The 13,200-nt window shown below is 31.3% G+C and overlaps 1 protein-coding gene and 1 long non-coding RNA gene across 2 annotated transcripts; one reads left to right on the top strand and one right to left on the bottom strand.

The window, feature by feature from the left end:
- Positions 1-5,680: 5,680 nt before the first annotated feature.
- LOC102659993 (uncharacterized) lies at positions 5,681-6,660 on the bottom strand. Its single transcript, XR_416820.3, has 3 exons — positions 6,296-6,660; positions 6,103-6,146; positions 5,681-5,975 (listed from the first exon to the last, which is right to left on the bottom strand). It is a non-coding gene; the product is annotated as an uncharacterized lncRNA (long non-coding RNA).
- A 4,225-nt stretch (positions 6,661-10,885) lies between these two features.
- On the top strand, positions 10,886-13,009 carry LOC102668829 (protein MAIN-LIKE 1-like). The gene is made up of 4 exons (XM_041006822.1): positions 10,886-11,284; positions 11,388-12,047; positions 12,151-12,768; positions 12,851-13,009. The coding sequence occupies exons 1-4, from the start codon at positions 10,886-10,888 to the stop codon at positions 13,007-13,009; spliced, it is 1,836 nt and encodes a 611-aa protein (XP_040862756.1).
- The last annotated feature ends 191 nt before the right edge of the window (positions 13,010-13,200 follow it).

The following is a 13,200-nucleotide window of genomic DNA, read 5'->3' as shown; positions in this document are numbered from 1 at the left end:
GATAAAGCATTGAAGTAAACTAAATATCCAAACCAGAGAATGACATGCTAACATCATACAAAATTATATGGTAAGAAACTAGATATAACCCGTGAAAGTTGAATTTTCAATAATTCATAATAAACAACAAAGTCATATATATTATCCACGGATCACTTATCAGTTTTAATTTGATGGGTTTGCCGTAATCTCAAGGCACCTTTAGCTACAAATCCACTGCCACCACCAATGGCAACTGAAACAGACTTCACTGCCATCAATTGCGACTGAAAAAGACTTTGTAGCTCTCTCAAGTCTCCACTGTCGGCAACACAACAATCAAAGAAGAGAGAGAGAGAGGGAGAGTATTGCCATAGATTAGACTATGAAATAGTTTAGAAAATTAGGTAGTGTTTCATAGTTACATAAAAATTTGAGAAAATCATTAATTAGAGAAATATCAAGTTTAAATTCTTACATTTTAATTCAATCAATATATATACAATTTAATAAAGAATAAATAATGTAAATGATAGTTACATAGAAGTATTCCCGATATTTATAGCGAAAAATTATGATTTATTTTGCATTAAAAAATATACAACATAATAAATAGAGAAAAATACATTTGTGTATCCGAATATGCATTCTTGAAGTAACAAAATTTATCTTCTATAGTGTGAAGAAAATTATATATGTATCCACACTAAAATACATGCGATCAACTTATGAGTGGAACTCTAAAGAGCAAATCCTGTTTTTACTTTTCAAGTATAAAATTAGGCTTGAACTTTAGTTTGTGTTTGTCTCATGTAAATGCTTTTATTTATAATGTTAAAGAAATATGCATTTGGGTCTTTTTTTTATAGAAAAAAGAAATATTTAAAATAATTTTATATCTCTTTATCTTTATAAAAATAAGAATTATCTTATATTTGTGATATAAGACAAAGATAATTTATACATGACTAATTACAATTACAATAATTAATCACATTCTTAAAAATAGTAATAGAATATTATTCTTATTTTATGGATAACTTCCACATTTATAAAGTAATACTCCCCTTTTTATATTAATTATAGGTGCTAACAAAAAATATAATAATATTCCACTAAAATATTTATTTGATTAAATTAAATTCTATAATTTAATTATCAAATAAATTATTTTATTTTGCAAAGATTGGAACACTCATTTATTGTGATCTTGTAAGTTCAATGTTAAACCAGTAGTAAATTTATCATAATTAATTTACTACACAATGTAAGCGTCTAGCAACACTACTTAACGTCCGAATAACATAAAATAACATCTTTTACATTCAAGAATCAATAGAAGAATAAGGTAATATTTTTTCCATCATTTATAGTTCAAGGTTAATTATAGAATATAACATTATTGTCAAACTCTAATAAGTTAATACATTTAATCAATGAATGACTTAAAAACTTTTTTCTTTCTTGACCAATGTCTTAATTCTATCATAGAGCTCAAACTCATTACTTAGAGTTGATGGATTCATTCTTGATTAATCATTAATTCTACAAGTATTTAATCATATCCAATATTCATTTAACTAGTGTCTTAAGACATTAGATGTCCGAAATTAAAATATAACAGGTAACTTGTATAATCTCATGTTAAAGGAAACTATATTATATTTCTTCTTGAGAATTTCATATTGACATATCAAGGTAATATTAACTATTAAAAATTCCCAATTGAGTCGTTTCAACTATAACATCCACGTATACATAATCTATATATGTAATTTAATAAATGAGATTTATTAATCTTTATCCAATAAAAACAATTACATGTATATATTGATCTATCCGAATTATTGATGTCCTATTCACAATAATCCTACGATCAAGAATAATTTAGATTGAAATTATATAGGACTTGTTTCTCATTATCATAACTTCTATCATGATAACAAGTCTTCGATTTTAATCAAGGACTTGTCAAATTAATAATTTAATAAAATAATAAATATGATAATAAAATAAAGAACATTTTTTTACTAATACTGATAACATGAAGGATTGGATCTTAAACATACATATTTATTTCCAACACTAAACATATTTAAGAATTAAATTATATTTTTATGTATAATTTTTAATTATATTGTAATTAGTATTATGATTATAATATTATTTATTTAACTATTAAAATAATGATTCTATTTTTAATAATTATAAAAATAAAATATAAAATTACTACATAATTATACAATTATGTATTATATATATATAATATAATTATACATAAATATATAACTACATATTAATAATTATAAAAATATAATAGTGGGATGGGAGGGGGAGTGACATACCCAACCCTGCTTCCCCAAGTCGGGGAAAATCTAAGCCTAATCTCAGTCAAAGTGGATTTTTCCTGTCAAACTCGGAATAGGGTTACATGGTTATCCACGTGTTTGATTTTTATTGTCATGCTTAAAAGAGATTCACCAATTATATATAAAAAAGGATAAATAGTTAATTTCGTCACTGAAAGTATGAAACACGGGCAAATTGATCTTTGAAAGATGAAAAATTTAAATTTAATTTCTGAATGTGCAAAAAGTAAAACTTTAATGAAGATTATAATTTAATGACAAGATGGTCTCACAAATTTAACAACAAAATTATATAGGACTAACATGTGGCTTAATTAAGATTATTAAAATGATCAAATTAATGTAGTTTTTAAAAGTTAATTAATACAATATAATTCGTATTTTATGAGTATATTTTTTGTTTTTTTAGAGAATCTTTTATGTTTATAGCTTGGAAAATAAACTCTTAATAAAATCATTTAATAAGAATATATTGATAATATAGAAGTTTTTTAGACTGTTATTCAATTATTAATTGTTATTTATAATAATTATTTTAAAAGTTATAGACCAAAACATTTCTAATTGATTGATAATATAAAATTTTACATAAAGATTAAATTAATAATTGTATAATGATCTTGCTTTTATCCTCTCAAATTTAGGATAAATTTGATTTTGATCTCTTAATTAATAATTTTTTTCTTTTTAATCCTTCTATTTTGTGAAATGTTATTTTTAGTCCTTTGAAAGTGAATTTAGGAATTATAAGGTGCATATTTTCTGCTCATTTTAGTTTTCTAAAGTCAAGTTCGGGGATTAAAAATAATATTTTATGCATTTGAGAGATTAAAACAAAAGAAATATCTCAAACTTAAGAGACTTAAAACATATTTAAGTCAAATTTTTATTCAAATTAAAATTATGATTCTAAATTTTAACTTATTCTTTGTCCAAATTAAAATTAAACTATTAATCACATGCTGGCATGACTGATCATCTTATAATTGAAAATTAGAATTCCAAATTATAATATCAATTTTTCCTGTAATCATCTTATTTTGAAAATGTTGCAGTATTATTTTGCTCTTTGGTCAAGTATACTAAAAATATTCATAAGCCAGCATCTCCTATATCTTGAACAAGGAAATAAGATCAGAACTTTATGCTTCGTCCAGAAGGGAAAGAAAGCAACAAAATTTACATTGAAAAGCTCTAATAAAAAACAAAATCAGATAAAATGTCTACAGCAGCAGATTGTGTTGCCGGCATATTCTCTGGCTTATATCTTAAGCCAGAGTATTACAAAGAACTATTTAAAGTTAATTTGTGTATGGAAAAGAATAGTCACGAATGTTCTTTTTCTCCTCTTCTTTCATTCGCTTTCATTTTATTTTTATATATAGGTAAAATTGTATTTTTGGCCCCCAGTTTATCTATAGTTTTGGATTTGATCTCCCAGTAATTTAATTTACGAATTAGGTCTTTCTATTTTGTAAAATCATGAAATGTTGGTCCCTTAGGCCACAATTGAACGTTGACAGTTAGCAAGTGAAGTTGACTAGCAAGTGATGTTGACGGCCACGTGTCACGTTCTTAGATGATGACTGTCACGTGTCATGTTCTAATTAATCAATGAAAACAATAATGCATTTCATCTTTCATAGAGTTGACATTCAGAACATGACACGTGAAAGTTATCATCCAATAAGAACGTGACACATGACAGTCAACATCACTTACTAACGGTGAACGTCCAATTGTTATCTGAGGGACCAACATTGCTCGATTTTATAAAATAAAAAGACTCAATTCATAAATTAAATTACTAGGGAACCAAATCTAAAACTGGAGATAAACTAGAAGACCAAAAATATAATTTTCTCTTATATATAATTTGATTTCAATTTTTGAAGTCACAATCACGTATCTCTTGTTATAGGATAACATTAGGTGCACCTACACTATTTAATGTGAACAAACTCATGGCAAAATTTCAATTCACATTTTTAGATAAAAAAGACATACAACCGTGCTTCCAACATGAAGAATGAGACATACACATTCCTGTGTCTCACAACACTGACAACCAATAATATTAGCATTACTATATATTAGCAAAAAGAAAGACACTACTATATTTTTGTCCACATTTTTTATTCTTTAGAATTGGATTTATTGCATTTGCATATGTAATTAGTGTTAAAAAATGTAATTAGTGTTTTTTTAATCAATACAATAAATTCAATTCTTAAATAGAATAATAGAATAACTTTTTTTTATTCATAGAAATCAAAGCCAAATACAAAAATATAGGTTTACAATAACTCAATTGAGTTAACGAAATAGTTTGCAATAACAGTTAGAAAGTAAACAAAAAATAATAATAAGTGAAGATCAAATGGACTTAATTTTGAGAAAATAATTTGTTTACATATTTTCTAAATGATTATTTGATAAAAAAAACCATTATTTCTACAACATTAGTTTTTTTAAATATACTATTAAATCAAATTTCATCCAAATGTCAATTAGACTAACTAGAGCAAAGTCAATCAACAAGCCAGGAATCGGCTATAACCACACTAAGCATCTGCCAACAGAGTCACTGCTAAAAGCCTACATTATGATTCAAAATGAAGACAAATCCATTTCACAATTTTACCAAGAAAAGACATATAATGGACTAATGGTGCTTTCATCAGTTTCATGTTTCAACATTACATTCTCTTTTTTATTTGATTGAGTAAACCATGTGCAATTTTCTTTTCAAAGTTCATGTTTTATAATAAACTTAGACATTATATAAGCTAAAACATTTTAAAATTCATTTGGACATTATATCAAACACATAACTTACAACTCATAAATCAGTCCAAAACAAATAAAAAACACAATATCATTCAAACAAAATACAGAAAAACTAGTATAGCATTATCCAGATAAAATAAAGCATTGTGCTACATAAATACACAAATGATAGTTAATATAAACATAACCACTATATTACAAAAAGGATATAAAGTAATAAGTTTTAAATTAGACCAGAGTTGTTAAACGGTCTTTAAAAATCCATTAATGTAAATATAAAATAGACCATGACTCCATAGATAGATTAAAAATATGTTTTATTTGTGTAAGAGGCCTGAAATTCATAGATTAAAAATATTTCATATTCCACAATTTTAAATACTTATTTCCCTGCAATCCTCCCAATAATGCTCCAGCAAGCAACTTTCCTACCTATATGCAAAGTTAGATAAGCAGGATTAATTACAAATCCTAATTCAAAAGCTGATACATGACAAGCTCAACTTACATGAATAGATTTAAATACAATGATTTAAAATATTAATGACAAATAACAAAAGTAAACCAAACGGATTTATAGACTTAAATAAAAAGAATATTTATAATATATATTATCCTAACCATCCAAATCAAAGCTATGAATTAGATAAAATTTTCAATTCTTTTTTTTACACACTTTTATGGCAAAAACCTCTTCTACCAAGATAAAATTAAAAACATGCTCAATTCTTCGAGAAGAGTATTGAACGATACATTGGGAGGCTCCAGCGTGCCCAATTCCTTGGAATTTTCCGCCACCGGCATTGGTTTCTCCGACATGGTGGTACCACTGTCGACCTGAGGAAAAAAATCAAAGTAAATCAGCGACGTGAATTGAGCAAGAAATCGGATTTCTGCACAGAAATGAAAAAGGGAAAAGAAAAAAAACTTTTGGCGCTTAGGGGGAGGAGAATATACAAAGAACCTTACAAAGTGGTGAGCTTTTTCAACCAACACAGGTGACAACCTCTGTACATCGGAGAATGAAAATGCAGGATCGTGGTTAGATTGTGAAACTGGAATGCAGAAATGAGGTTGGAAGAAAAGCAATCGGAAGCTAGGCTGGGTGGATTTTTTTTGGAAACACAACAAATGAAAATCAATCGGAAGTTACTCACATTTGTGTGAAATCAGAAGCTATTGCACAATGTTGGTATAGCCTGGTGTGCGAATAGCTCGGCGGCGTGACAGAATGAGTTGTGCGTGGAACCTACACACACCTAAGCTACGCTTTTGAATTTGAATTTGAAAATGAAAATCGAAAAATGGTGGAACAAAGAAGCATGGAAGCAGAACGCAGAAAGGTTGCGCGGGAGGTGGGGGAAGCGCTGACACGTGCAAGCGAGAGTAGATGAAGCTGAGACTCGGCGATGTGACCTCCCATGTCTGCAATCTAGCGTCGAAGGAGGCTGGCCTATCGATTTCAAAATTCAAGTTGAACGATTAGCGCGAAACAGTGGAACCACGAAGAACAAGAGGAATAAAAAATTGTGAAAAATTCGAGAGGGTGACACTGTGCTTGTAGGTTGTTCTTTTATTACTAAAGATAGATTACAATAAATTTGTGGTAACTTTTCTAACACAAAAAATTGAAAAAGATAGATTTGCAAAGTTGCACGATTGACCTCAAAATTACGCATGAACGATTGACCTTAGAATTACGCATGAACGAGTAATTAATATCCTGAGAAAATTATTGGAGAAAAAAAGATTATTTATTTTTAATTTAACATCTTTATAGCTAAAATAAAATTTTAGACCTTTGTTTCAGTTAGGTTTCTTAAGTTAAAAATGTTTTCTTAGTTTGTCAAATAAAAATTCCATATATATCTTAGTTACACAAAAAAATGTTTTTTCTTAAAATATCTCTACTTGATTAAATCGGTCAGTTGATAAAATTTTGACAATAACAATATCAATTTTGGTTAATGTATGCAAAACGTTAATCTAATGTGATATATTTTCCTAATTTGACAAGTGTCATCAGGTTGAACAAGTTAGTAGAATAAATTAACAAAAAATCCATTTAATCTAACAAAAACATTTAATATTTTATCTTATAAAATAAATAAACAAATATGATTAAAGTTAAATTTAAAATGTATTAAATTTTTTATTCTTAAAAGTTAATAAATATAATACTTGTCTGTTTCAAATACTATATAGTAATGAAATAATCTAATATGATCATAAAAAATAATAACAAATATTTAAAAAAAAAAACACAAGTAAAAAAATGTTTTTAATATGTTGTCGTTGTAAAAAAATCTTCTAATTGATTAAAAACCATTAATACTTTTTTCAAGAAAAATCATTTGAATAAAATAATATTACTTATTAGAATAAATTATGCTTGGGATCCCTCAAAATACCCTAAAATTAGGTTTTAGTTCATATAAAAGTTTAATATATTTTAGTTCCTACATTTAGCAAAAGTAATGTAATTTGAGTCCTTCATTAAAGACTATAAACGTGTTTTTATTAAAATGTAGGGACTAAATAAAATTTTATAATAACTAAAATCAAATTATGAAATATTTTAAGAATCAAAAATATATTTTATCCTTCTTATTATAAATGAAATGCAAAAGTTTTCATTAGTTTATTCAATGATTATATTTTATCCTTCTTATTATAAATGAAATGCAAAATATATTTTTTATTTTACTTTTCGGTTACTATTTTTTCATGATTATAAATATTTTTGTTTTCGAAATTATAAAATGATGATATTTTTTTATTTTTTTCATATATGTAACTAAGATAGTATTTGCATAATTCAAAAAATATATATGTATTAAAAACAAAGAAACAAATCAATTGTTAACTATATTAAATGAGTTTAATTTAATTGATCGAGTTATATGAGTGAATTATTATAAATTCTTCATCCTTAAGTTCAATTATTACATATAAAAAAATTGCTAGCTACATTCACAGGTACATTTTGTAACATATATTATGAATACTTAATACAACTACAAATTTTATTCTAAAGTATTTAACACGTTTTTTATATAATAACATGTGCTTTCGTAAAAAAAAATTCTCTAATTTTATACTACCCAAATACTCCAACGTCATGGATTAAATAGAAAAGAGTCATGATGACATCACGACTACCCCAAATAATAAATAAAACACCAAAACGATTCTCAACTATGACATGGATTCAAATGACATAATATAATGTGGGCCAAACTTGAAATGTTGATCATTTGTTGCACCACACGAGGAAGAGTGTTGCTAGGTGCACCCAGCAGTTTTGTTGGTGCACCCAGTAATTAATGGGAAAAGTCATTTATGCCTTTCAGTAATTTTTTTAAAAAAAACAACTCTCTTGCCTCTCTCTCCTGTGTCGCGTTTCAACTTCTTCTTCTTCCTCAGAGTTCTGCTTCTTCTTCTTCAATCTTCTTCATTCATCTGCTTCTTCAATCTTCTTCTTGTGCGTCGCCGTGATTCCATCTTCTTCACTGCTCTTGGCGTTTCTGCTTCTTGGCGTTTCAATTCCTTCATTGTTCTTCGCGTTTCTGCATAGGACTGTGGGTGTGGTTCTTCTTCGCATTTCTGCTTCATCTTCGACACTTAGCTTCTTCCTCGAGGTACGTTTCTCCTTCACGTTGCTTCTTCTTCCTCCATTGTTGTCGTCGATGGCAGAAACCGCCATTGGGAAGTTGCTGGGCTGTTACGGATCACCTGATCCGTAAACTATTTTTTAGTTTTTACGGATCACCTGATCTGTAAACTGTTTTTTTAGTATTTACGGATCACCTGATCCGTAAGCCTCTTCCGGATCAACTTGATCCGAAAAAGGCTTACGGATCAAGTGATCCGTAAATACTTAAAAACAATTTACGGATCACTTCATCCGTAAAAGTACCAGTTTCATTTTAATTACTTCTAAATGAACTTGAATTATTTTGTTTTTGGTTGTTTCAATATTGTTGAACTTTTTGGTAGACATACATATTAGTTAGGATGCTCCCCCTTATATGATGAATAAAATAAAACACACATCAGTGGTTACATTTATGGGTCTATTTAGATAAATTTTTCTATATATATAGATATATCCTCTTTTAGTTAGGGAATTATCCAAATAGTATATATTGATTAGCATTTTTTTTATCAGATATATATATATATATATATATATATATATATATATATATATATATATATATATATATATATATATATTAATAAAAGAGTACCAGAGGTACTATAATTACAACGTGTTAGAAAAATCCTAGTAGATCCACATGTGATGCTACTTTTGGACTGATGTGATCCACCCTACAAAAAAAATATGTCATCAATACCCATTGGCGTTGAATGATTAGCATGAATTACTTCATTTAAAAAATTCCAAGAGATAGGTAGTGCTTGTATGATATTATCCAAATATTTCAAACCAAATATTGCTAGTAAAACTAGTCTCATTATTACAAAGATAAAAATCACAACTAGAGTAAGCACGGGCACAAAGATGCCACCCCCACCAACACCTTCCACAGTCCTAAATGTTGATTCCTAGGAATCCTAGGAATCCAATCATATATTTTTGGTAAGTGTTATACTCTTAGGTAGCATTTGGTAAACATATTAGAACAAAAGTTACAAAATGGAACATAACCAATGGTGAATTATAAAAATAGAACAAAACACAATATTGTGTTGAGAAATGGTATATTTTGATTCTATTTCGTTTATCCATACACATCAAACACTATCTTAGCATTAATTCCTAATTTTTGTTTATCCACATACATCAAACACATCAATCCTGGTTTGATTCTATTTCGTTTATCCACACACATCATTCCTTCATGAATCATTATCCGGTGGTACACTACTAACTTCAATTTCAACATTCACAACATATTTAGGACTAGCATTATTAGCTTTTTATAGAACTGGTCAACAAAAACATATTGGTCAATGTGGATTATTTCTAGATAGAATGCTATAAGGACAATCAATTAGTGTATATAAAAAACATTTAGAGAGAAAGTTTTATGAGGGTTAGGAGAACAATTAATCCAAATCCTATAATGATTGCAACTTTTACTAGCTGTTCTTATTTCTATTTCAGACTGAACATCAATATTGTTCTATATATTAATATATATTGTTCTTAGATGGAATTGTCACAAGCAGTATAGCAAGGAATGGTCCTAGTTGTGATAGCCAACAAGGGAGGGAATTGACATTGATATCATAATGAAGTGAACATGTTATGGCAATTGAATTAGTTTAAAGTAGTGGGTTACTTCTATTAGAGTCATCCAAATTTGTACATTTTAGTAAGAATTTAAGTCTTCTTTTGCACTTGTTCAAGTTAGCTATTTTATTTCTTCACTCAATCCTCTAATGGGTTCTATTCTAGCTTTGGTCAATCATAAAAATAGAACAAAACACATCAAACACTATCTTAGCATTAATTCCTAATAGAACAAAACACATCAATCATAAAAATAGCTTTGGTCAATCATAAAACAACACCTTGCTGAATCAAGGTCAATACCACTAAGCATTTGAGATGTTGTTGACCATTGTTTATGCTTAGTTTGATTTTCCACACAAATTTGAGATGTTGTTGACCACAAACACAAATTTGTTGACCATTGTTTGTCAGATTCATAAAGCTCAGCAAGTTAGAGTAATTGAATTGAGTTAACCAAATGCTTGAAATTTGAGAAAATGAAATGAGTGATGGATTTTGCGGTACTCATTTGCAGATCATGATTAGGACCAAAGGATTAGGTCGTGCCTTAGGTCAGGTCACTCGCAAAGGTGTGGGCAGAGGAGATCATGATGATTCCGATGATGCTCCACACCGTCGACGACCTACTGCATCCGCACGGAGGCAGCGAGTCGCTGTGACTGCGGATCACGTCGATGACCCAGTTATCCCTAACCCAGATGTTCAAGATGACCCAATGGAGGCACTAGCTGTTGTGGAGGACATTCCTGCGGACATTCCTGCGGACGTAGGCGCAGAGGCGGCTGAGGATCAGCCTCAGGGATTTCCGAGTGGTCTGAGCGACCCATCTGTGCTGACAGCGTATGCGGATCACGTTGCTTGCAACGTATGGACGGGAGAGGTATTTATACTATTTATTTTTAGTTACTTGTAAATTATACTATTAGTTTTCCTTTAAATGATAATTTTAACGAATTTTGCGTTCCTTTTATACTTCAATTCAGGAGCATCCTGAATTGAAGTTATCCTCGCATGAGAGGAAGGTCCATAGTTTAGGCAGGCCTGTCCCTGCCATTGAGGGACTTATCGCTGGTACAGGACTAAGTCCTCTGATCGCGTGTTCAGTAGACACCGGCGATCGGGGACTTTTGTCCGCGTTTGTGGAGCGGTGGCACCGGGAGACGTCTAGTTTCCATCTCCCGGTGGGTGAGCTCACCATCACATTGGACGACGTCTCCTCTCTTCTCCATCTTCCCGTTATAGGCGACTTTCACGCATTTGAGCCCTTGCACGTGGATGATGCGGTTCAGATGCTGGTGGACTTGTTGATGGTGTCTCCAGAGTCTGCTAGGGCTGAGACAGTCCAGTGTCGCGGACCGTACGTACGCCTGCAATGGGTACGTGAAGTATATCAGCGCCGATGCCAGGTAGGTCATTGGACAGCTGCGGCTCGTGCATATCTTCTTCACCTGCTGGGTTGCACTCTCTTTGCTAACAAGAGTGCAACCAATGTCCATGTTGTCTACTTGGAGGCCCTTCGTGACCTCAGTATGATAGAGAGGTACGCTTGGGGAGTGGATGCTTTGGTTCATATGTACGACCAGTTGAACGATGCATCCATGAGCCACAGTCGACAGCTTGGCGGTTACATCACACTGCTGCAGGTAACAAATATGTTTTTCATTCATTCAGGCTAAACAATGTTCAACTTTAAATTTTGTTACACTTTCATTATTAATGTTTATAATTTGAATGTTACATCTGTAGTGCTGGATTTACGAGCACTTTCCCTCAGTTGCGGAGTCCACCGCTAATCAGGACTACAACGAGGCTTCTTCGTGTGCATGCAGGTGGATTGCAACAAAGAAGACCGTAAAGAGCATTCGCACACCGTCGTATAGGGAGCGCCTGCACCGACTCCGGATTCCGGATGTCTATTGGATCCCATATGGGGAGCATCGGGAGGTCCGGGACTTCCATGTCAGATCATGCTACTCCGGTCTCTTGCGCTGGGGGCCTGTTGCTATGTATTACCGACCGGAGAGGGTTGTGCGGCAGTTTGGTTACATGCAGACCATTCCTGCTCCTCCTGTCGATACATGGGTCTCGTATGATGATATACACGATAGGTGGATGCACTACGAGGATCATATCGTACCTACAGGTGAGGTGTGCGTGGTGCCAGGGGCGTGTTCCAGTGACTACATCGACTGGTTCTTCCGCATCTCCTATCCTTTCATGAAACCAGGCCACGCAGTAGATCCTCTGCCTCATGGTCACGCCCCGCAGCCCCGAGTCGTCCCTCACGCCCCGCAGACGGATATCCCTCGCGTGCCGGAGCCAGGAGCATCGTCGACATCTACGAAGGAGCCCAGACATGCAGTGGTAAGTAATACTAATAATTTACGTCATTTACCTCAATATTTGCATAATAATTTGTATAATTAGTTTGTTTTGTATGTAACAGGAAGTTTGTGATGACATTGTTGAGCGGTTGGAGCGCCATCTGAGTCTAGGGGTGGTCACGCCTGGCTCATCAACACATGAGGTGATCGAAGAATGCCTCAGATTGGTCAGGAGTGTCACACATGACCATCTAGTATACGTTAGGTGTAGACGCAGGTAGCGCACTGATCAGGCTTAGTTTATGTACATATTTTACATTGATATTCCTTGTATATACAGATATTGTACATGAACTCATTTCATGAGTATTGTTGGTTTTATTTATTTTCATTACTGATGTTAGTTTTATTTATTTTCATTGATTGTGTATTCCATTTGTGTCTATATACACGCGTGTTATAACTTTAAATA

The sequence above is a fragment of the Glycine max genome, chromosome 11 (assembly GCF_000004515.6).
Source record: "Glycine max cultivar Williams 82 chromosome 11, Glycine_max_v4.0, whole genome shotgun sequence".
In the NCBI taxonomy this organism is placed as follows: Eukaryota; Viridiplantae; Streptophyta; class Magnoliopsida; order Fabales; family Fabaceae; genus Glycine; species Glycine max.
Note: the sequence above shows the minus strand (reverse complement) of the source record. Positions and strands in the feature narration are given on the sequence as shown.

Coding starts and splice junctions, on each gene's coding strand:
- LOC102668829 (XM_041006822.1), top strand. CDS start 10,886: ATGAGTGATGGATTTTGCGGTACTCATTTGCAGATCATGATTAGGACC. Junction 11,285..11,387: donor GCAACGTATGGACGGGAGAG/GTATTTATACTA, acceptor ACTTCAATTCAG/GAGCATCCTGAATTGAAGTT. Junction 12,769..12,850: donor AGGAGCCCAGACATGCAGTG/GTAAGTAATACT, acceptor TGTATGTAACAG/GAAGTTTGTGATGACATTGT.